This window comes from Sesamum indicum, linkage group LG7 (assembly GCF_026168435.1).
Source record: "Sesamum indicum cultivar Baizhima isolate 11 linkage group LG7, ASM2616843v1, whole genome shotgun sequence".
NCBI classification, from domain to species: Eukaryota; Viridiplantae; Streptophyta; class Magnoliopsida; order Lamiales; family Pedaliaceae; genus Sesamum; species Sesamum indicum.
The window spans coordinates 13,417,583-13,437,950 of NC_142663.1; the positions used below are offsets into that span (position 1 = coordinate 13,417,583).

Sequence of the window (20,368 nt, forward strand, 5' to 3'; positions counted from 1 at the left end):
ACCTCATTCTGTGACAATACCAATCCAGTTTGGGTATTTTGGCTTCAAACTAAGTGGCAATGCTTTGTTACCTTAATTGTATTTCTGCAGAACAACAAACTGTTAAATCCTGTCATAGGTCTCACTAAACCAATTTGTGATAAATGCTAAAGAAATCTTAAAATTTCAGCAAATGAGGAAATACAAATGGATAGGCATTGACTTGTACTAGCTTAACAGCACTTAATAATGGAATAATGGAAATTTTATACATATTCATGAATCAATTCCCAGATGTCAACAGGACTTTAATAACCAAATCTTTATTTGGAAAATATATTAAACAATGAATAGCAAGTTTTCAACTTATCCTTCGAGGGAACCTAATACAGCTGAAACAATATGCAAAGATCCAGTGACCACAACTATCCCTCTTTGGGTTCCAGATCTTGCACTGAAGATCTCATTTCCAAGTCTAATTGAATCCATTAATGATCCCTCAGCGAACAAGACGGATTGACATCCCATTTTTCCTTCAAATTGACTATGCTGATCCTCAACGAACTCGTACTTAGCAGTTTTGCAGTCAAGAAAATCACAACCCATCTCTGTACATGCTTGTATCCAGGAATCTTTTAACAAGGATGATGAAGTCGTACGTGATCTGTCTCCAGCAATATCGATTTCAGTGAAACACACAGCTTCCAAGCACCCAGCTGCAAAGGACACAAGTGCTTTATTAGGTGTTGCAATGAATGTCTGATTAAACAGCACAAAGGAAAAAGATAAATAATTAGGCTAATTTGAGAAAATACAATGTCAAGACATGTGAGCAACAAACCACCCCAGTTTAATGCACTGCCCCTTTTCCTAATTTCACAATTATTTACGGAGTATTAAGTCTTACATAAATCAAAAGAGATACTTAACCTGAAAGTAGCACTCGAGCAAAACCTAAATGATCTTTGTCATTCGCCATAGCAACCACAAGGACCAAACTTGCCTCAGGAAATGCCACTTTAATCATGTTCATCAAAGCTTGGGCAGATTCCTTGGTATGGGCTGAAAATTAGTGATGTAATAAACATTAGCACAAGTCTCTCATCCACTGGGCCACAATCTAGGTAGGAGTGGCCTAAAGTAAATAGAAATATGAATAACTAGTTCATCCTTTAGTTTGATTCTGGAAATTTGCTTGTATTTTTATGTTGAAGGAAGAACACATAATAATTGGAATCAAAGGACTATAAATTAAGTTATGGCCCTGAAAACTTTAAGAGAACAGCACTCCTGTTAATCTATCTGCTTCTTGTCATAAGCCTTATCATGTAGTACAAAAATGAAAGTCTTCGCAAAACTGGAAGCAGACCTCCATCGAGCAGTATAGTTGCTCCTGGCAGTCCTAGCATCTCCACTTCCTTAGATGTTAAAAATTGGCTTCTACCAAGCAGATATGCACATTCTAGACCATTGCGAATGGATGCATCAGATAATTTCCATCCTGACATATTTGTAAAAGGATAGAGATAAGATTAAGAACACAAAAATCATTACATATATTAGATGCAGTGAAAACTAGAATCTGTAGTCAGAAGAAATTTCAATAGTTTCAAATTCCACTAAGACCACCTTGAAAGCAGACATGATGTAAAATTATATTATCCAATAACACCAGAGTTCAAAAGAAAATTTTCCAGCAGACATGTTAGAGCTTATATTGTTAAATTCATATATAGGCAATTTTCCAATTGATACTAGAAGATGCTTCATGCCAGTAGATGTCCTTTGGAAGCAATAAGAGTATATACACCAATGATTTTACTTTCTTCAGGTGAAGTTGAAAATAACTTTAAATAAGTCGAGTAAGATACACAAGACCACTGTGCTTAGTGATTCATAAAAAGGTGAGGGTTGCTAGAACTGGATGTAAATCTTCTTTTGTCTTTCTGAAACCTGACAAGCGCCTGTATTCTGGGTTGCTTGCCGGAAGATACTGGTCAGAAACCACCAAGATTCTGAATTCAACCCCTGTTATATCAGTACCTCATACTTGAGTATGATTTCAAACCCATTTCAAGCCACCCCATCATCCTTGGTTAACTATTAAGAAATCATGATAAATGTACACCCTATATCAATCCACATCACATATACTTAGATACTTGTTTCATTCACCATTACCTTCAACTGATTTCAGCCATTTTTCCATTTACCATTAGTCCTTTGACTGGGCAATAATGTTGAGCTATAGTATAATCTCTTTGTTGAAGGATCCTAACAACTTACGAATATAAAGCAAAATTCTATGAACAGAAATGTAGTCCATGTTAAAGATAACCTTCATGCTATATTATGGAAAAAGAGACTGATAACAATTTCTTTTTTCAAACCTTGATCACGAAGGCAAAGGGCTGTGCAAGTAGCAGTTGCAGCATTCTGAAGCTGGTGAGACCCAAGCAACCGTAATTGTACATCAAACAACTCAATGAACTGGAATATTACAAATTAATGTTAAAATTGCTCTATGAAATCCAACAAGAATTGAGTTAAGAAATCAAAACAAATTAGCTGTATAGAAAACTTTCGACAAGGAACCACATAATATAATGCAAAGGCATACCACTTCAAGGTCCTTCTCAATCAGAAGCAGAATATCGCATAATTGGCGAGGCGTCTCACATGATCTAGAAAACCCTTTGAGAACACTTCTATTTCCAGGATCAGATGCTGATATTACAGGTGAACGCATAAACAACGCCTTATCACGAATAATATGCTCAATATGTGGAAGGAACGGCCCACCTAGAACGAGCTGAAATTTTTTACCAATTAATCAGAATTACATATGCTAATTCAGAACAAAACCATGCATTTACACACACACACATATATATATAGTAGATAGATAGCAATAGATAGATGATTGAGAAAGAGAGCGAGAGCGAGAGCGAGAATGTAAATGTCAAACCATGGTACTGTGCTCCAGATGAAGGTGTTTTTAATTTTCCTCCACCATCGAAAGTTCAATCTTCTAAAGTTTCTTTTGCATTTTTAACAATTTAAAAGCTTCATAAGTTTCTATACGATGTATTTGTTCTCTTGCTCTTTCTGTCTGCTCACAAATTGAAAACTTAACACAGTTTATGTATTTATTACAGCAAGGAGTTCCAAGAACCACCTAACTGGACGTCCTTCTTTGATTATTCCTGATTTAGCAACTGCAATACTCTCCAATGATCCGCCAAGTGCAGCCAGATGCTCTTCACCTATATTTGTAATGATTGATGCTGCCAGATCAGAGCTAGAAATTACATTGGTTGCATCCCGTGATCCACCTAGTCCAGCCTATACATTGAAGAAAATAAATTAGAGTATATACCACATCTGGATGGTGATTTCCACTATTTTCTAGCAAACATAGATTACATGATCTGGTGTAGAGAAAGGGGAAAAATTGAATGAGACAATGAGAGACATAAAATTATGTTCCAGCTCTAACGGAGAACCCTGATACTGAAGCACTGTTAATTTATGGGGAGTGGAATCTACCATCTTAGACCAGGAAGCCAAATTAAGCAAAATTTCGACATTGAGAAGACAAAAGAAAACACGTAATAAAAGTTTATTGAGATTTAATAGCTCCATCAGATTATCAAAGTTGAACCTTGTTTTATGACAATTTATTAGAATATGAGAAACACCTTGTTTGTTTGTAAAAGGGGTCAGGCAGACAATCTACCTCAATGACTGCAAAATGAACTCTCTCTTCAGCAAATAGGCTGAATGCTACAGCAGTGAGAACCTTGTCAAACAAAAGAACACCTCAGTCAGACAGATCTAAAATCAGTGAAGATCAGCATCATCAACAGATTTAATTAAAATGATTAAATCACAGACACCACACATATAAGTCAACAGGAAAAGTTATCCATCAATGAGTATACCTCAAACTGACTGAGATGCCCCTTTTCCAGTTTCACTGCCATGTCAAGAGCCTCCTTTATTTTGTCAAAATGAGAACTCAATGTCTTTGCAGATACTGGTGCTCCAGTTGTTCCCAGTGTTATACGCTCTCTAATAGTTTGTATATGCGGGCTGGTTAAATAAAAAAAGCCCTTGCTCATTTCATTTGCAAAATTTAGGCAGCCAAGTTTTTAGACATGATAAATGAACACGCCGATTCTACAATCACATACCCTCAACCAGGAGCGCAGACCATACCTGGTATAGCAACCAACAGAATACCCTTCTGCACGTAAAATGCTGGAAAGAAATGCAGCAGTTGATCCTTTGCCTTTGGTACCAGCAATATGTACAGCCTAAAAATCAATCTCTGTCCATTTAAGTTCCTAATTCATATGGCATGCAAGAAAACCCAAAACCACATACAGGACTCCACACATAGAAGCCGTTAAGTTAATTAGTCATCCCAACCTGACACCCTTTGGTAGTTCCGACAACTCAAAATTCAAGTGAAGAGAGGCCTCTTGTCTATCCAAGGCCACAAAAGTCCAGCTCCAAAGAGAACATACATTTTATAATTTTCTACTGTGAATAATTTCCAGTTTTACTAAAGAAATTGTAGAATTTGAACACTTTGAAGGACATAGAATGAGGATTAGTGGAATGGGTTTTCACGTTACCAAAAAAAAATAAAAGGAAACAAAAACCAAAAAGTCTTTTCCTTTTGGCCGAGAATGACCAGAAAGAAATCACGGTAAATATACCTTTCAAACAAACACAGACAATCCTGCACATTACTTCTTATTACCCCGAAAGGGTTGGAGAACAAACCAAAGAAATATAGCGGCTTACTATTGTATCCTGAAAGCTTACTTGAGCTTCATTTGATAACTTATCAGACAAAGCTTGAACACCATTCCTCAGTCCGTTAATCTTTTGGAGTTCACCACAAACTCAACTCAATAACCGAAAGAAGGTGACATAAACAAGCAAGCATCAAGCTATACGAGCTTGCGTGGTTCACTAGAAAGAAAATAAAGACTAATCACAATATCAATCATGGTAAGAACTCAACCCTAAGAATCAACATTGTTCTTCCACTCGACTCAAATCACTGAAACCCTGTGCTAGGCAAAGAACGATAAACACCAAACCCGAGAAATTCAGCAAAAAACAATTAAAATAACGACTGACCTTGAATTTGGATTGAGGATTGCCCAGATTATGCAACAACCGCCTCATCCTGCCTAAATCGAACCCCTCTCCGGAGTCGGTGCCGGCTCCTTTAGGCACGCCTGTTTTCTCGTAGTTTTTGAGCTTTTCCATGTACTCCATGAATTCGATCAGTTCCTGGCTCTCCGGTAATGCAGTAGAGAAGGGACGACTTGGAGAGTCAAGAAGTGTTGTGGAATTAGCAAAAAGTGGGATTCCTCGTCTGTTGAGTTGCAGAGCTGTGAGTGAACGCACCATGCTGGGAATCTTCATCTTCACAGAGACGAGCAAGACAAGAGTTGTGAGTGAGAGGAAGAGGGATGGAGAAGAGCTTTGGAGAGTTGTACCACAAGCTCCGGAAGTGGTTCCAAGGGAAATATTACATTTTATAATAAATTGAGAAGTGAATTCGGAAATATAAATTTATATATACCTAATTATTTATGTAGTCAAATAGTATTTTTTTTTTTTTTTTTTTTGTCTCTGTAGCACGACTGCATGGTAGCAATATGGAGTTAAATCGATTAAATTCTAATTAATTCAAAAATAAACATATTGTTTTAATTATTTCTATTACTTATTCTTTCTAGAATTTTGTACTTTTATCATTTTTATAAATATTATCCAACCAATAATATTAGAGGATTTTGGGTCTGAATCTCATTAGTACTTTTACATTCTTATAATAATTTTTAGGCGTCATTCATATTTTGATGAATATTTAAACTTAGGGTGAATTTCAAGTTACAATTTTTTTGTTTGAGATTTAGCATAGTTATAATATTTTTTAATATTAAAAAAATTATAAATATTCTCTAAATAAAATATATAATTATAAACTTTATAAATAATAAGATAAAAATTACTACTTTATCCTCATTAATTTGCCCCTAAAAAGAGTGGTTCATAAAATGTAAAAGAATCTCAGAGTTGGTAAAGAAAATAATTCATAAAAATATAACAATCCATAAATATTTTTATAATATATTATATAATTGTAATTCATAATCTAAAAGGATATTTTAGGTAGCTCATAATAAAAATTGAATACAACCATAGTGAAGCTCCTGCTCCTCTAATGTTTGCTTTCACTAACAAATAGATTCTTTCATTAGTCAAAATTGACTGAAATTTTTATTGATATTGGCAAAAAGACATTGAATAAAGTTTCATATTTAATACTTATTGTACTTCAAACAAATAATTGTAGTATAACTAGATAAATGCAATATATCAATAATAAAATAATTAAAAATAAATATATATTTTCATTCAATTTTTATATATACACACTAGCATAAAATATATGTCATCTATTTTTAGTGAATTCACAACAAGATCTATTTTTAAGAGATGAGGAGTTTATATTCAGTTGTACAAAGATGACGCAGTGAATCTCCTCTTAGAAAATGAAGAGCAGAAGTAACAAAATTACAATACATTTGAACAAGTAGGAATTTCTAGATGATTGAAAAACAACAAATGGATCAAAAGTTGCTTGGTGATCTATGCAGGAGGAATTTGAAATTTTAATACAACAAAAATTTCCACATCTAGTATACCTGGAAAGGGCAAAATAAAAGTTGCAGATAAAGCTGCAGCAACTCACAAGGCAAAACTGGAGTAAGGTGCTTCAAACAAAACTGAGATATACTCAGCAAAAATTGCTTACTGATCAAAATGAAAAAAATTCCACAAAATCTCTTCTCAATAATGGACTCATGCGACAACTAACCTAATAATCAAAAGTCCAAAAATAAATGAGAAGAGGAATTATTTCCTGACATCTAGAAAAGATTGCAGATAATGTACCATGAAACTTCTGCAATCTAAACCTATTTATAGACATCAAGTGTGCTTTGTTACAACCTCCAAAGCCTTAGTTAGCTCTAGTCAGCGGCTGTGGTTTTTAGTTAAGAAAAAGAGTGGGAAAGATGTCTGGCAGATTAAGAAGTAGCATATCGATGATGCAAAATGTGCTTTACAACTTCGTAGAATGAAACCACAATCCCCACTGAAGGACCTGCACGGCCAACACGGGGACCAACACCAGTGAACAAGCCTTTAATTCCTCCGTCCCTGACAATATTGCAACTAAAGTTTAAGACCTCATCAAGAATGATATTTGGAATTTCAGGAGGAAGAAAAATCATTTGTATTGTGTCAATCACTTCTTGGACATAGATTCAGAAGAGATGATGCAAGATCGTTAATGGCTCCTTAAGAACAAACTAACCTGAACTACTTGTTGATGCAACTAAAAATAATAATATGATGGTCTAAGATGGAAAAGCATTATAAGAACTGGAAAAGAAAAATAGAAGTTATGGTCGCAAAAAATGGAGAGATACCTCCAAACCTGTAGGAGTGTGTGCCTTGTTGTCATCTTCAATGCCCTGCTCGGATCTTTCTGTAAGATGAATAAACAAATAAGTTGATTATAATAGTTAGAAAAACAGCAATATCATCCCCTCTTCAAAGAAGTAATAATTTGACCTATTTACAGCGTCACACAATTAAAAATTAGTAACTAAACTGGCAGCACAAACTCTGAAAGAATATCAGCAAGATAGGGCATATGATAATAGCCATATCACACATACAATAGATTGGATATTCTGCTCTTGAAAGTAAATATAAATCATCACTTCAGCCCAAAATAAGTGTTCGTTTCTAATATCAGACAGCAAGTACATGAACAGCTTAAAACTAACTTAATGCAAAACCATGCTTACTCAATCTGAAAATGCTTGTTATGATCAGAGAGGATGATACACCATGGTGTAAATCCATGTCATACAATCACCTAGTATATTAAGATTTGATGAGACAAGAATTACCTCAATTTGCCTACGAGTCTTTGCAACATCAAGAGGACATGTGGCAGCAGCAGCAAGGCCCCCAGCAACAAACCCAGCAGAAAAATTTGCCCACAGGATACTGATTGCATTGGCTTCATCTCCAACAAGACCTAAAAGCCGCCTCCTTACCTATAACAGATTCTTGTATAAAAGCTCGTTATACAAAATATGCGCACAGCTCCAGATTTAAATACAGAGGAATCAGCTCTCACCGGTTCAAGGGTTGACCAGCAGATTGCAGAGAAAGGAACATCGCGAGCAAGCTGAGCCCCAAGGCCTGTCCACAAGACACGGTAGCTTTGTACTGCACCAGGAGAAAAAATTGGAGGCAAGAAAGAATAAATAATAGAAATGCTAAGAAATTGCACCAAGTTTTACATGCATCCAAAAACAGAGCAGATACCCCCTTCATCACAAAAACTCAACATTTACAATAGACATTAATGATTTTATTATCTACGAAAAGGTCACAAGTATCAGTCATCTGAGTCCAGCTCGGAGAGATACCAGGACAAAAAAAATCAATGTACAGTAAAATGAAGAAAATCTACTTACAGCTGCTACTCAAGCTGGTTGTACTCTTCACTTGGGAGATAATATCAATTAAAGTCTTCAAGACTCCGGGAGGCCTTTTATCACCATGGAGATGCTTAAATGCCTGAATGGTAGCTAATCATCATTGCATCATTCAAAGAAATTGATGCACAATAAGAAAAAGGGAGCAAATCATAATGCAGCCAATATGTCAAATACCTGCATGCGTGTTCTTGCAAGCTCAATGGGATAGCAACTTGTGCAAGCTAAAGAACGTGCCAGTGAACCAGCCACTAAAGGAGCATAAGGTGTTAAGCTTGGCGCGTTCTGTGCAGTAAATTCCTCTAATTGGTTGCGGAAAATGTCATAGCAAGGCAAGTATATACCGACCTGTTTGAAAACCAATAAAGACTCTAATTCCTATTGGGAACAGATGAATTCATCTCTGAAAGAGATCGATGATAAGATATGGTAAATAGATGCCTGAAATTTTCAGCAGTAGCCACTCAAAACTTACAGTTGGCACAGCAAGCGCTAGGCCAGCATTTGTTCCTCTCCAGAGCGCAGAAAACCCTTCCTACAAAATATGCAGAATGAATGTCTGAACAACTATAATTCATAAAATGTGTAAACATAAGTACTTGATAACATGTATGTCTCCCTCTCTCTATATATATATGTATACATATTACTAAATATATCTATTTATATAATTACATATATGTATGTGTGCCTCAGAAGTATATAACTGATACTAAAGTAACAAGCATACTTGCTTATAGAATTTAGCTACCAGCTGCTAACCTGGCGAATAATTTTGTAGAAAACATCCAGGGTCCCCTTATAATGAAAACAATCAGGCGGGCAAAGTGCTACAGTACCATGAACCCCAGCACGTGTGCAAGAGGGAGAACACCTCAGATCAGCAAACATCTGGAAAATATCACATAGGGTAAGTCAAACTTCATTACCTGAATCGAGAAGTGTAAAGTACTTCAGACTGTACTAGATTCACCATCTGAGTTGCACAGTGGCCTAGAATTGCACTAAGACTTGCACTTGTGCCACTTCAGTTTTTTAACGTGTTGAGCCTAGCTATTCTAGAACTCAACTGAGAGTTATACACATCTTGGTCAGTCAGAGTACAACTGAAGATCATGACATAATGCTTGAATACTACTACCCGCAAAGGATTAAAATAACTTGCATGTTGACATTGCAACCAAATAAAGACAAAATCAAGTTTTAATATTTTGCTGCATCAAGTCCAAAAGCTACAAATTTCCAACTACCATGAAGTACTATCAGTACCAATATAAACATTGAAATTTCTTGTAAATCAAAGATGACATACAAGTCAGCAATCTGGGAAAAAAAATTAGAGCAGCACTTCGTGTTAACGGAAATATATGTATGTGATACACATTATATAAGATAAAGAAATCCTAGTTCCGCAAAATCCAATGAACATAAAACTAATGCTTTACTCCTGAATCAGTAAAATATATCAATGAAATTCTTAAATTAGCAGACAATTGAAAGAAACTAAAAAAATTTATAAGGAATAACAGAAGAAACAATACACGCACCATGTGTGGTCCAAATAACGCCATGCGACTAGTAACATTACTCAATGGATGTGAGTAAGGGACTCCAGCAGCTTGTGCTTGCAGTCTTGTCTGCAAAACATTTGACACATATAAATCATAAGATGAAAAGGAAAAATAAAAACAGAAATTTATAGAAGTAAAAATACAACTCCCCTCGGGCACATAAAAAGACAAACAATAAAAGAGAGAGAGAGAGATGAATAAAATCAAATCCTAGAAGTTAGACCGGTATAGCAACACAATGGTTCCTTGCCAGTCAGTCAAGCATTCCATTTTAACAATTTCACTAAAAATTAGCAATACATCAAGGTAGCCAGTTATTCAATAACAGTCTCAGTTGAAACATACATCGATTTCAGCCAACAGAAAGGCATACGAGCATAAACAGAAAAATCCAAAGGATTACCTGCGTCCCTTTGAAGACCAAAAATGACAGCACTAAGTAAGCATTAATGAATTAAAGCACTATAAGTAAAACATTTACCTTAACCACATCAAGTGGGTTGACCAAAACGGCAGATAGAAATGCTGCACCAGCTGCAGAAAATGCACGCTCTGGCAACCCCAATTTGCCACCTGAAGAGGCATCCGAATGGTGACTCCGAGTCTGTGAAATTTCAGAGGCTTCAATTCCACCAACAACCATCATTGACCCAGACATCAAAGAAACATTTTCATCAAACTCCTCCATCCTCGACGACTGCTGGGCCACAGTCATCCATGGATTTTCAGAGTGCTTCAGTTCCCCTGCCATCCTCTCTTTACAAATTTCTCCTTTTCCCAAATAAAATCTTCCAGCTCGAATCAAAGAAGGAATCAACCTGAAATTAACAACTACACAAAATGTCATACTTCATCAATCAGTCACCAGCAAAATCAACTAACTCCGCGACAGTTAAAAGTTGATTCTTTTGCGATAATCACACAAGTAACGCACCGAAAGAAAAGAAGAGGAAATCCATTACGAAAACAATCTCAGAGTTAGGAACAGAAATTAAAAGATATTACTTCGCTATAATCCCTGCTCTCCAATCTTAAGCCAAAACAACCAAAAATTTGACAAATTGTGGGGTAAAAAAAAAATCAACACTGAATGCTTATAAACACGACCCACATAACAATCGAGGACGGAAACCAGAGGGCATAAAAACAGCATGCCCTAGAACAACGCCCAGAATCAAAAGCGTAGATAGCGAACCAAAATCGAAAATACTGAACCTTAAGATGATCCTGGCCTTCGATTTAGATGCTGGGGGCTGTACGAGTAGAAAGCAAAACACTCATGATTAGGTTTATTGCTAGGTTTTTTTTTTGTTTATTTTATTGTTTTATTCATATCAGTTAATGGTATTGAAAAACGTAGAAGTAGTTTGGTTCCTGGTTCCTTGGAGAAGAGGAAATATGAACGACACAGACACAGACACTCGCCCCACCACAAGTGTGTGTGAGAGAGAGAAGAGAGCGTGCCTCAATAGAAGTCTCTCGATTTAGGGCAACGTTTGGCTCGCCGCTTAATTGACCATTTTGCTTCTCTTTTGATTTTTCTCTTGTGGAAACAAAAAGGGAAAAAAATACAATTTTCCTTCTTCTCTATTTTTCTTATTTTGGGTTGTTATTTCTTCACTTTTATGCCCGCCACAAAATATTTCTTTCTCATTGCCTTCTACTTTCTTCCACTCTTTTGTGGTTTGACAAAAATCCAGTTACTAGGATCTTCTTAGGGGTTTTTGAAAGGTTTCTTTAATATATATATATATATAGCTATTGTTGCATGTCGTTTCTACGTGCATATAAGAAATAAATTTTATACTTTAAAATATATTCAAATAAAAGTAAAATATATAAATCTATACATTATATAAAAAAAAGAAAATTAATTTATCAATTAATATAAAATTTTAAAAATTAAATCAATTAGTTATTTTATTGTAAAGCATTTTTTACTTCACAGAAAAATAAGTGTGTATCATTAGTCGCCCTTTGTGAATATAGAGACCCTCTTAATTATATTAATATAGACATATGGCATTAGAAATAGGGGGGAAAAGAAAGGGATATGGGCATAATATGATTTTAAGAAAATCCTAATTCAAAAGCCAACTATTAAAATAAAGATATTTAATATAATATAAAACATGTTTGCATGTATTTCCCACGGCTTACATTCAACAACCACTAATTTAAAATTGATTATTATTTTTTATAAAATTATTAAGTTTTAGTTAATCTTAGGTTCCACCCAATTTTAATCCACCTCAACTATAAAACCATGCTTATCAAACCCAACTGGGTTAGAGTCCTACAAAGAAAATTGGATAACCAGTTTGATTCAAAAAGAAAAAAAATTAAAACATCGCAGAGCCGTGCAATTCCGACCTAACTCATAGTATACCCTACCAAACTATGGCCTAACCCAAAATTTGGGGTTGGGTTTGACCCATGAGCCCCAAAAAATAAAATGGCTCATCTCCTTAATATTTATTTGCAATTAATTCAGTTGGATTAGTATAACTAAATTAAGGGTAAATTACATCCACACCTCCTAACATAGAGCAAAATACACAAAACACCCAATTCCTTTTGTACAAATACAAATTTACTGCTTGAGGTTATAGTTGTAATTTACAATTATACTCCCTCTTTAAAGAAAAAAGTTACACAAATACCCCTCAAAGCATATTACACTAAAACCCATCAGAGAGTGTAGTTGTAACTTCGAAAACGATAAAGGATGTTTGTGTATTTGGATATCAGATGATGTCAAATATAATTTACCCTAAACTTAATGCTTTCAGAATCAAGGGAGATTAAAACAGTGGGATTGTATCGGTGAAATAGAGTAGAAAAACTTCTCACGAACCATAGGATCTCTGGTAATGTAGTAAAAAATGAAGTAACACAATCTCAGCTAGTGGGTAGCAATAGCATCTCATGATCCAAGATTTTATTTTACTGAACAGCAATAACAAATAAAATCAGGGGATTTACCCAAGAATTCTACTTTCTTAAGGGCATCAAAAAAATACTTTGCTTGTATGTAACATGAATTACTCTAATGATATGAATATATGATAAGCATGTATGGAGGTTTATCCCTAAGATATCTATATAATACTCATTCGACGAATACGAAACAATATCACAACAGCTAACAGGTTTATCAGAAAATGTAGTAATATTCTCAAGAATAAACCACATCATGGTACATGACAAGAAGGACATAGTAACGTTATACTACAAGGGGAAGAACATAATAATGTTGTACTAACAGTAGACAACCAAATCTACTCTAGACAAACAGGTCATTTTAAGTGCAGCAATTTAAATAACTTATTTAATTATTGAAGGACAATAACAGACTAAACTTAAACTAAGATAATGATATTACACTTTCGAAGGGTCTGTTATATTTCGATTGATGATGGATTATTATAAGCTACAAAAGAAATATTTCTAATTATAGATGAAATCAAGTCGTGACTAGCTGTAGTTGGTGTTTATTGGTTGCTAAACCCCAGAAAATCATAACATATTTCCTTGATTTCCACTATGCACAAGGATATCCTATACGGATACCACTATCTGTCAATTTCTTGTTTTAAAACCTTGGTCTAAACGTCGTAATTTTGGTTCCCTTAGTTTCTTGCTCCAGAATCTAGTCAGTATATAAATATAAATAGTACAACCATGAAATTATACGAACGCAACAAGAAACACAAGTAAAGCAACCTTACATCAAGCAATGGCCTCAAACAGCATATCTGTGCTCAATGCTCTTGACAATGCCAAAACGCAATGGTATCATGTCACTGCAATTGTCATTGCTGGAATGGGTTTTTTCACCGATGCATACGATCTGTTTTGCATCTCCACCGTGTCCAAACTCTTAGGCCGCCTCTATTACTACAAGCCCTGGACTGGGGCTCCCGGAAAACTTCCTCACAGCATCAACAATTTGGTTATTGGTGTTGCTCTCGTGGGAACACTAACCGGCCAGCTATTTTTTGGGTATCTGGGAGATAAACTAGGCCGAAAGAAAGTTTATGGGGTCACTTTAATTCTAATGGCCTTTTGTGCCATCTGCTCGGGCTTATCATTTGGATACAGTCCAAAAGCTGTTATGGGTACACTTTGTTTCTTCAGATTCTGGCTTGGCTTTGGCATTGGAGGTGATTACCCTCTCTCTGCCACTATCATGTCTGAATACGCCAACAAGAAAACTCGTGGGGCATTCATTGCAGCCGTTTTTGCCATGCAAGGGGTTGGAATCATCTTTGCAGGTCTCGTCTCCATGATCATTTCCAAGATCTTCCTCGACCACTATGGAGCTCAACCATTTAAAGAAGAGCATGTCTTCTCAACCGAGCCGGCGGCCGACTATGTGTGGAGAATTGTACTAATGCTCGGTGCTCTTCCTGCACTCCTCACATACTACTGGAGGATGAAAATGCCCGAAACAGGACGTTACACGGCGCTGATCGAGGGCAACGCAAAGCAAGCTGCTTCCGACATGGGCAGGGTTCTTGACATCGAAATTCAGGCTGATCAGGAAAAAATAACTCAATTCAACTCAGCTAATGAGTACAAACTGCTCTCAAACGAGTTCTTCATCCGCCACGGGCGGCATTTGGTAGGCACCATGACTACATGGTTTCTGTTAGATATCGCATTCTACAGCCAAAACCTCACACAGAAAGACATTTTCCCGACAATGGGCCTGACAAACAAAGCCGAAAACGTCAGTGCGCTGCGAGAAATGTTTGAAACATCGCGGGCCATGTTCGTGATCGCGCTACTGGGCACATTCCCTGGCTACTGGTTCACAGTAGCCTTCATTGAGAAAATTGGGCGTTTTTACATACAGTTGGTGGGCTTCTTCATGATGTCGGTCTTCATGCTCATAATAGGAGTCCAATACGATTACCTCAAGAACGAGGACCACAAATGGACGTTCGCAGCTCTTTACGGGCTGACTTTCTTCTTCGCCAACTTCGGCCCGAACAGCACAACATTTGTGCTGCCGGCCGAGCTCTTCCCCACGAGAGTTCGGTCGACTTGCCATGCTCTCAGCGCCGCCTCAGGGAAGGCCGGGGCGATGGTCGGCGCGTTCGGGATCCAGAACTACACGCAAGACGGAAACGTGAAGAAGATCAAGAAAGCGATGATCATGTTAGCCATTACAAACATGATCGGATTTTTCTGCACTTTCCTGGTGACGGAAACAAAGGGGCGTTCGCTGGAGGAGATTTCCGGCGAAGATGGTGGCTACAGCGAGACCCAGATGACCGAAAAAAGACCTGAAAGCCGGCCCGACAACTGGGAAGAGGATTCAAGAAATTATGGTTAGTGTGGAAGACAATTGAGGAATTTCCGGCAGGTCTATCACTTGGGCTTTGAAGAAGAAATTGTGTTCAATGCTTTGCAAGAAGAAATGATGATAAATAATAATAAATTTGGGGAAGGGTAGCTAAGAATCATGAATGAATAAGAGCTGGATAATCTGGAAATAATTTGGTGATCCTTCAACAAATTGAGTTTTGTCTTCTTTTTTTATTTTTTTATGTAAGAATGTTGAAATGTGTTATATGGAATTAAAGTTATGGAAGCCCCAATTTTATTAGGATTTCTTATCTCTATTTTTATTACATGTTTTATATTTAAATTAAGAATTAACATGACAATTACCATATCTTTTTGAAATTGTTATCTTTTAAATAGTTGAGGATTAATTTCAATTCAATATATATAGAGTAAATATTATAGCAGGTCTTTTAATTTTTTAGAGTTACTTTAGTTTTTAAAATTTATTTCTTGGCGTTAGCTCTCTGGACTTTTTACTTTAGATTGGTAGCACTAAAATTTTTCCTCTCGTTCTTTAGAAAATTACGAATGCCTTACTGATTTTAACAGTCGTCCAACATCTAGTCTAATCCATTATTTGTTTTTTTGGTGAATTAATTAAAATATCATTGTAAACTATAAATTATGTTCTCATAATTTTTAAAATTTTTGAATTTTTTTATGGACAAAGTAGACAGTTATTTTATTTTTTCAAATTTTTCTATTCAAGTCCTCCAATTATTATTTTTTATATAATTAGAATAAAGTTGATAATTTTATGCACATATCCAATAATTACATAATTTTATCAAATATTAAGAATATTGATAATTTTTCAAATAGTAAATGAATATTCATAGTTACACTAAACTTTATGAGAGTTTATCGTAATTTATATTTTTTACTAATATAAAGAAAAGAAGAATTTAGGGACAAAAGTGTCTAAGTGGCCATACGAAGAATTTAACTTTAGACCCGTTTGTTTGGCGGGAAATGACGTATTTAGGAGAATTTTAATTTTAAAGTTTTATTTTGTTTGGTAATATTACTTTATTTAGGAAAGGAATTATGTCCTAAAAGTTGGGAATATCCGATTGCATATTTAAGAATTTGAAAGTATTTTGCCTAAACAAAACGCCAACCAAATCGCATTACACAAAGTTTGATTCAAAAGTTTTTAAGTTATGCACACCTGTCAATGAGTTATAGTTCAATTGACAAAGTTGAGCCCCACAGTTTTAAGGTTATTGATTTGAACTCCATCGAGATGTTATTCTATTTTAATATTAGGTGTCGCTCTACTTTAATAGTAGTTGTTGATTGGATATAATTATCTGATATTGATAATTAGTATATGATTGCTACGATTGTCGGTAATTCTTATATATGGATATTTTATATTGATGATGTGTAATCAATTTATTCAAAAAATAAAAATTCATCACTTTTTATTTTAATAAAAAAGTTACGGATACCCAATTATTCCGTTGATAGAGGAGTACAAACTGTTTCCTTGATAAGACTGTATTTTTTTTATAAGCAGCTCGTGCATTCTACATAAATATTTAATTAGTCTTATCAGTAATATCAAATATACTGAGGGGAATTTTAAACACATTCATGGTATGTATATATTTTTCATGAACTCAAGAAAAGCACAAGTTGTCTCAAATAGGAACTTTATTGATATTTATGCATAGTTCAAGGGCTTGATCGAAATAACCACAAAAGGTAGGGCCACTATTTGTAAAACCCAAAAAGTTAAAAATTAAAAGAAAAAGGTTCCCGGTGGCATTCGTGACTGAATCCAAACACAGCCAACCAAATATGCGTTGGTCGTTGAACGAGCAAAAAGCACTATTGCCACTACAGATTTTAAAATTCCAGAAACGCCAATGTGGGACCCACAAACAATCATCACATCCCTCCTCCCTCGTTTCAATTCGTCCAGTTCTTCCCAGTAGAGCACAAAAACGCTTCTCTGTTGATAACGCCACTTATCATCGTTGTCGTGAAATCGCACTAACTAACAAAAGTGATTCAACCCTAAAAATTTCTTCTTCCCTTTTCCCTTTCCCTCTATACTTTCCCTCCTCAGACACTCAAAGAATTTTCATTTTCCTTCGGTTTTTGCTTGTATTTTTCTTCCCACTATCGTTCTTGCAAATGAAATGGGAGATGGAGGTAGACGAGATTGAAGCCGTCCTCGAGAAAATCTGGGATTTGCACGATAAGCTCAGCGACGCAATCCACTCCATTTCTCGAGCTCATTTCCTCAACTCCATCAAGAACCTGACCCGGAAATCCGATGAATTTTATTTCCACCGGAAGAAGAAATCTGCGGATGATGACGCGGTGAACAAAGGCGGGTCGGGTTTTGTGTTCGCGAAGGAGTTCCGGGTCGATGAAGATGAGCCTGCTGTTCAGGAGGCGAAGAGCTTGTATGCTATTCGAACCGCTCTCGAAAATCTGGAAGACCAGCTCGAGTTCTTCCATGTGAGTACTCCAAATTGTAATTATGTGAATATGCATACATATATTTACATGTAGATTTACCTTGCTCTTTATCTTTTACGAAATTGAAAATTTTGATTTTGAGTCTCTGTGGACTGATTAGTTGAAATTCTGCTTTCTTTTGGCTGTCTTAATCTGTCTGGTTTCGTTTCTTGCATAATTCTGGGGTGGGTTTTAGCTTATTTTTGTTGATAATTTTCTGGGCATATTTTGAAAATAATTCTTTTCTTATTTAACATTATGTATGTAATAAATTGGTTTATCTTGGATTCTTTACGCATTGGAAACGGATTTGATCTGCATACTGAATTCAGCGTGTTAGAGGTCAATGAATTGTTATCTTCATGTTCTGAGTATAGAGGAGCTGTTTTAACCGTTGAAGAGGTGTATACTGGTAAGAATGAAGCTGAGGCAGCTTGTATCACAAATACAGTAATGCTAGAATTTGTTCTTGGTGGTCAACTCTGCAATTCGTTCTCTCTCTAGGATTTGAATTTATTTCGTCAGTTTCTAAATGGATTTAGAGATTTTTACGCGTGATGGAGAGGGAAAAAAGATATAAAAAAAAAGAAAAAAAGAGATGGATATTAGATTCTATATTAGCTGTAAACTGCAATGTGTTAAAGAGTACTATATCATAGTTGTGGTAATTTGATGGATTCTTTTATCAGGAAGTTTTGCTGATACATATTAGATAGTTTCTGTTATTCTATAGAGCAATTACTAAAATATTATTCAATGTTACAATTTACAGACTGTACAAACTCAGCAGCGAGCAGAGAGAGACGCTGCAGTTGCTCGTTTGGAGCAAAGTCGTATTATTCTTGCAATGAGATTGGCCGAACATCAAGGTAAGAAGTACAAAGTCATTGAAGAAGCACAAGCTTTGGTAGGTGATGTGCGAGATGCTAGTCGATTTGTTGCTCCTGAACATCTCCGTGGTTCAACACCGTCTCCCTCAGGTGAGAGCTTTGTGCCGCTGAAAGGGAAGAGCCCAAATGCTCTTCTGAACTTCTTCCTTTCTAGCTTTAGTTTTGTTTCCAAATCCCTCAAAGAGAATCACACGGTTGGGATTCTTGGCAATGCTGCTTTGCTTGCTATAAGCATGCTTGCCTTTGCGCATCTGAATCAATCAGGTTCCAAGGAGAAATACACGTTGGACGTCCCTGGTATGCATGATGCTTCCATTTTTGGCAGAGATAACAGGAAAGTTTCTCACACGCACGGTCTATTTTCTGGTAGTTGTTCAACACACTTGGACGTCATGTTAGCAAGGGGTTAAAATTTGGGACATTTTCTTTGCAAGTCTTTTTCTACATGTGCAGCCTTTGATTTTCCAAAATAACGAGGTGCTGCTGGTTTGATGTCAATGAAGAGCTTCTTAATTAGCCCATATTTTGATATGATTTTTCGCCTTTTTTTTGGGTAGATATAGATGATGAGTGATTTTTGTTAGTGTTAGGTAAGTGTCATGGTTTTTCCTCTCTTGTTCCCGTTTAAGTTCCAATTTTCTTTCACTCTCTGTAGTGAAAGTGGAATCTTAAGTCTTGATATACATAAAAATGTCGATTGTGTATAGTGCTGATTCCCGGTTTTGTACTTCCCTTTTGTTGCAGAGATTGTTCAATTCACTTTTGTTGTCCAAATCTTTCTTGGAAAAACATTTCCCTGCACCCGGGGTGCGTTTACGTTCTAGGATTGGACTGGATACCCCCCTGCAGAATGTTTTACACCAAATCCTAGAACTGGATATCCCCCTGCAGAATGTTTTACACCAAACAACGAAGTTGTCATGTCAACACAATGTAGATTCTAATGAAATTATATCGAAATTGCGTGGTGCAAAAAACACGTGGTGTTGGCAAAATCAAGTAACATTACTAATTTTAACAAGGTTAGTGTTGTTATTAGCAACTATTTCTTGAAACAAACATGACTGATGCTATTAACGAAAAGGGCAGTAATAGATCTGTACCCCCCCCCCCCCCCCAACAACTATATACATCACTGTTGTTCCATATTACACCAACAATTTGAAGCTTTAGTTGGTATTTGGTGGATCTTTTCTCAAAAAAGTAAGTTCAAGTTAAGTGTTTGCAAAAATTGCTTATGCTTTTGCACCTCTAAACTTAAGCTGAAATACTTTAGCCATAATCTAAAAACACCAAAGAACCAGCTTTTGCAGCTTCACGGCATTTCTGTAAATATCTAAAGTCGTGTTTGGACATTTATCCTCATTCTTTTTTTGGGATTCTCCAACAATTTTGTTTTTTTCCCAAACAAATTTCATTACAGTTTTCATTTTTCTATAATTAGAAGTTTCTGCAAACACCCTCTTAATCCATGAGTGACAAT

General features: G+C 35.9%; 4 protein-coding genes across 7 annotated transcripts; 2 read left to right on the plus strand and 2 right to left on the minus strand.

Moving 5' to 3' along the window:
* Positions 1-226: 226 nt before the first annotated feature.
* On the minus strand, positions 227-5,546 carry GLA1 (Folylpolyglutamate synthetase family protein). The gene is made up of 10 exons (XM_011086183.3): positions 5,137-5,546; positions 4,201-4,298; positions 3,924-4,074; positions 3,719-3,781; positions 3,163-3,324; positions 2,600-2,791; positions 2,370-2,469; positions 1,349-1,480; positions 910-1,041; positions 227-695 (listed from the first exon to the last, which is right to left on the minus strand). The coding sequence occupies exons 1-10, from the start codon at positions 5,425-5,427 to the stop codon at positions 346-348; spliced, it is 1,671 nt and encodes a 556-aa protein (XP_011084485.1). The 5' UTR covers positions 5,428-5,546; the 3' UTR covers positions 227-345.
* A 1,240-nt stretch (positions 5,547-6,786) lies between these two features.
* Positions 6,787-14,032, minus strand: LOC105166725 (manganese tracking factor for mitochondrial SOD2). 3 transcript variants are annotated; one of them, XM_020695416.2, is made up of 11 exons: positions 13,894-14,032; positions 10,644-10,980; positions 10,139-10,228; positions 9,354-9,482; positions 9,067-9,126; positions 8,769-8,939; positions 8,571-8,673; positions 8,228-8,319; positions 7,995-8,144; positions 7,506-7,564; positions 6,787-7,233 (listed from the first exon to the last, which is right to left on the minus strand). In XM_020695416.2, coding segments are annotated over exons 1-11 (1,326 nt in total). In that variant the 5' UTR covers positions 13,896-14,032; the 3' UTR covers positions 6,787-7,100. The 3 variants fall into 3 exon arrangements, with proteins under 3 accessions (XP_020551075.1, XP_011084484.1, XP_088738791.1); XM_011086182.3 differs by lacking the exon at positions 13,894-14,032 and adding an exon at positions 11,378-11,661; XM_088882665.1 differs by lacking the exon at positions 13,894-14,032 and having other exon boundaries at positions 10,644-10,993.
* LOC105166724 (low affinity inorganic phosphate transporter 4) lies at positions 13,902-15,761 on the plus strand. The gene has a single exon (XM_011086181.3). The coding sequence runs from the start codon at positions 13,902-13,904 to the stop codon at positions 15,504-15,506; it is 1,605 nt and encodes a 534-aa protein (XP_011084483.1). The 3' UTR covers positions 15,507-15,761.
* Positions 15,762-17,466: 1,705 nt separating this feature from the next.
* Positions 17,467-19,795, plus strand: PDV1 (plastid division1). Of its 2 annotated transcripts, XM_088882446.1 has the most exons (3): positions 17,532-17,995; positions 18,768-18,975; positions 19,630-19,795. In XM_088882446.1, the coding sequence occupies exons 1-3, from the start codon at positions 17,666-17,668 to the stop codon at positions 19,707-19,709; spliced, it is 618 nt and encodes a 205-aa protein (XP_088738572.1). In that variant the 5' UTR covers positions 17,532-17,665; the 3' UTR covers positions 19,710-19,795. The 2 variants fall into 2 exon arrangements, with proteins under 2 accessions (XP_011084482.1, XP_088738572.1); XM_011086180.3 differs by lacking the exon at positions 19,630-19,795 and having other exon boundaries at positions 17,467-17,995; positions 18,768-19,612.
* The last annotated feature ends 573 nt before the right edge of the window (positions 19,796-20,368 follow it).

What these genes read in the sequence shown, in the direction of transcription:
- GLA1 (XM_011086183.3), bottom strand. Translation starts at nt 5,427, where the DNA reads ATGAAGATTCCCAGCATGGTGCGTTCACTCACAGCTCTGCAACTCAAC. An exon ending in TAATCAAAGAAGGACGTCCA is followed by an intron (nt 2,792 to 3,162) that starts GTTAGGTGGTTC and finishes AAAAAATTTCAG; the next exon opens with CTCGTTCTAGGTGGGCCGTT. An exon ending in AACTATACTGCTCGATGGAG is followed by an intron (nt 1,042 to 1,348) that starts GTCTGCTTCCAG and finishes ACTAATTTTCAG; the next exon opens with CCCATACCAAGGAATCTGCC.
- PDV1 (XM_011086180.3), top strand. Translation starts at nt 17,666, where the DNA reads ATGAAATGGGAGATGGAGGTAGACGAGATTGAAGCCGTCCTCGAGAAA. An exon ending in ACCAGCTCGAGTTCTTCCAT is followed by an intron (nt 17,996 to 18,767) that starts GTGAGTACTCCA and finishes TACAATTTACAG; the next exon opens with ACTGTACAAACTCAGCAGCG.
- LOC105166725 (XM_020695416.2), bottom strand. An exon ending in TTGCAAGAACACGCATGCAG is followed by an intron (nt 8,674 to 8,768) that starts GTATTTGACATA and finishes GCTACCATTCAG; the next exon opens with GCATTTAAGCATCTCCATGG. An exon ending in GCTGGTCAACCCTTGAACCG is followed by an intron (nt 8,145 to 8,227) that starts GTGAGAGCTGAT and finishes AATCTGTTATAG; the next exon opens with GTAAGGAGGCGGCTTTTAGG.
- LOC105166724 (XM_011086181.3), top strand. Translation starts at nt 13,902, where the DNA reads ATGGCCTCAAACAGCATATCTGTGCTCAATGCTCTTGACAATGCCAAA.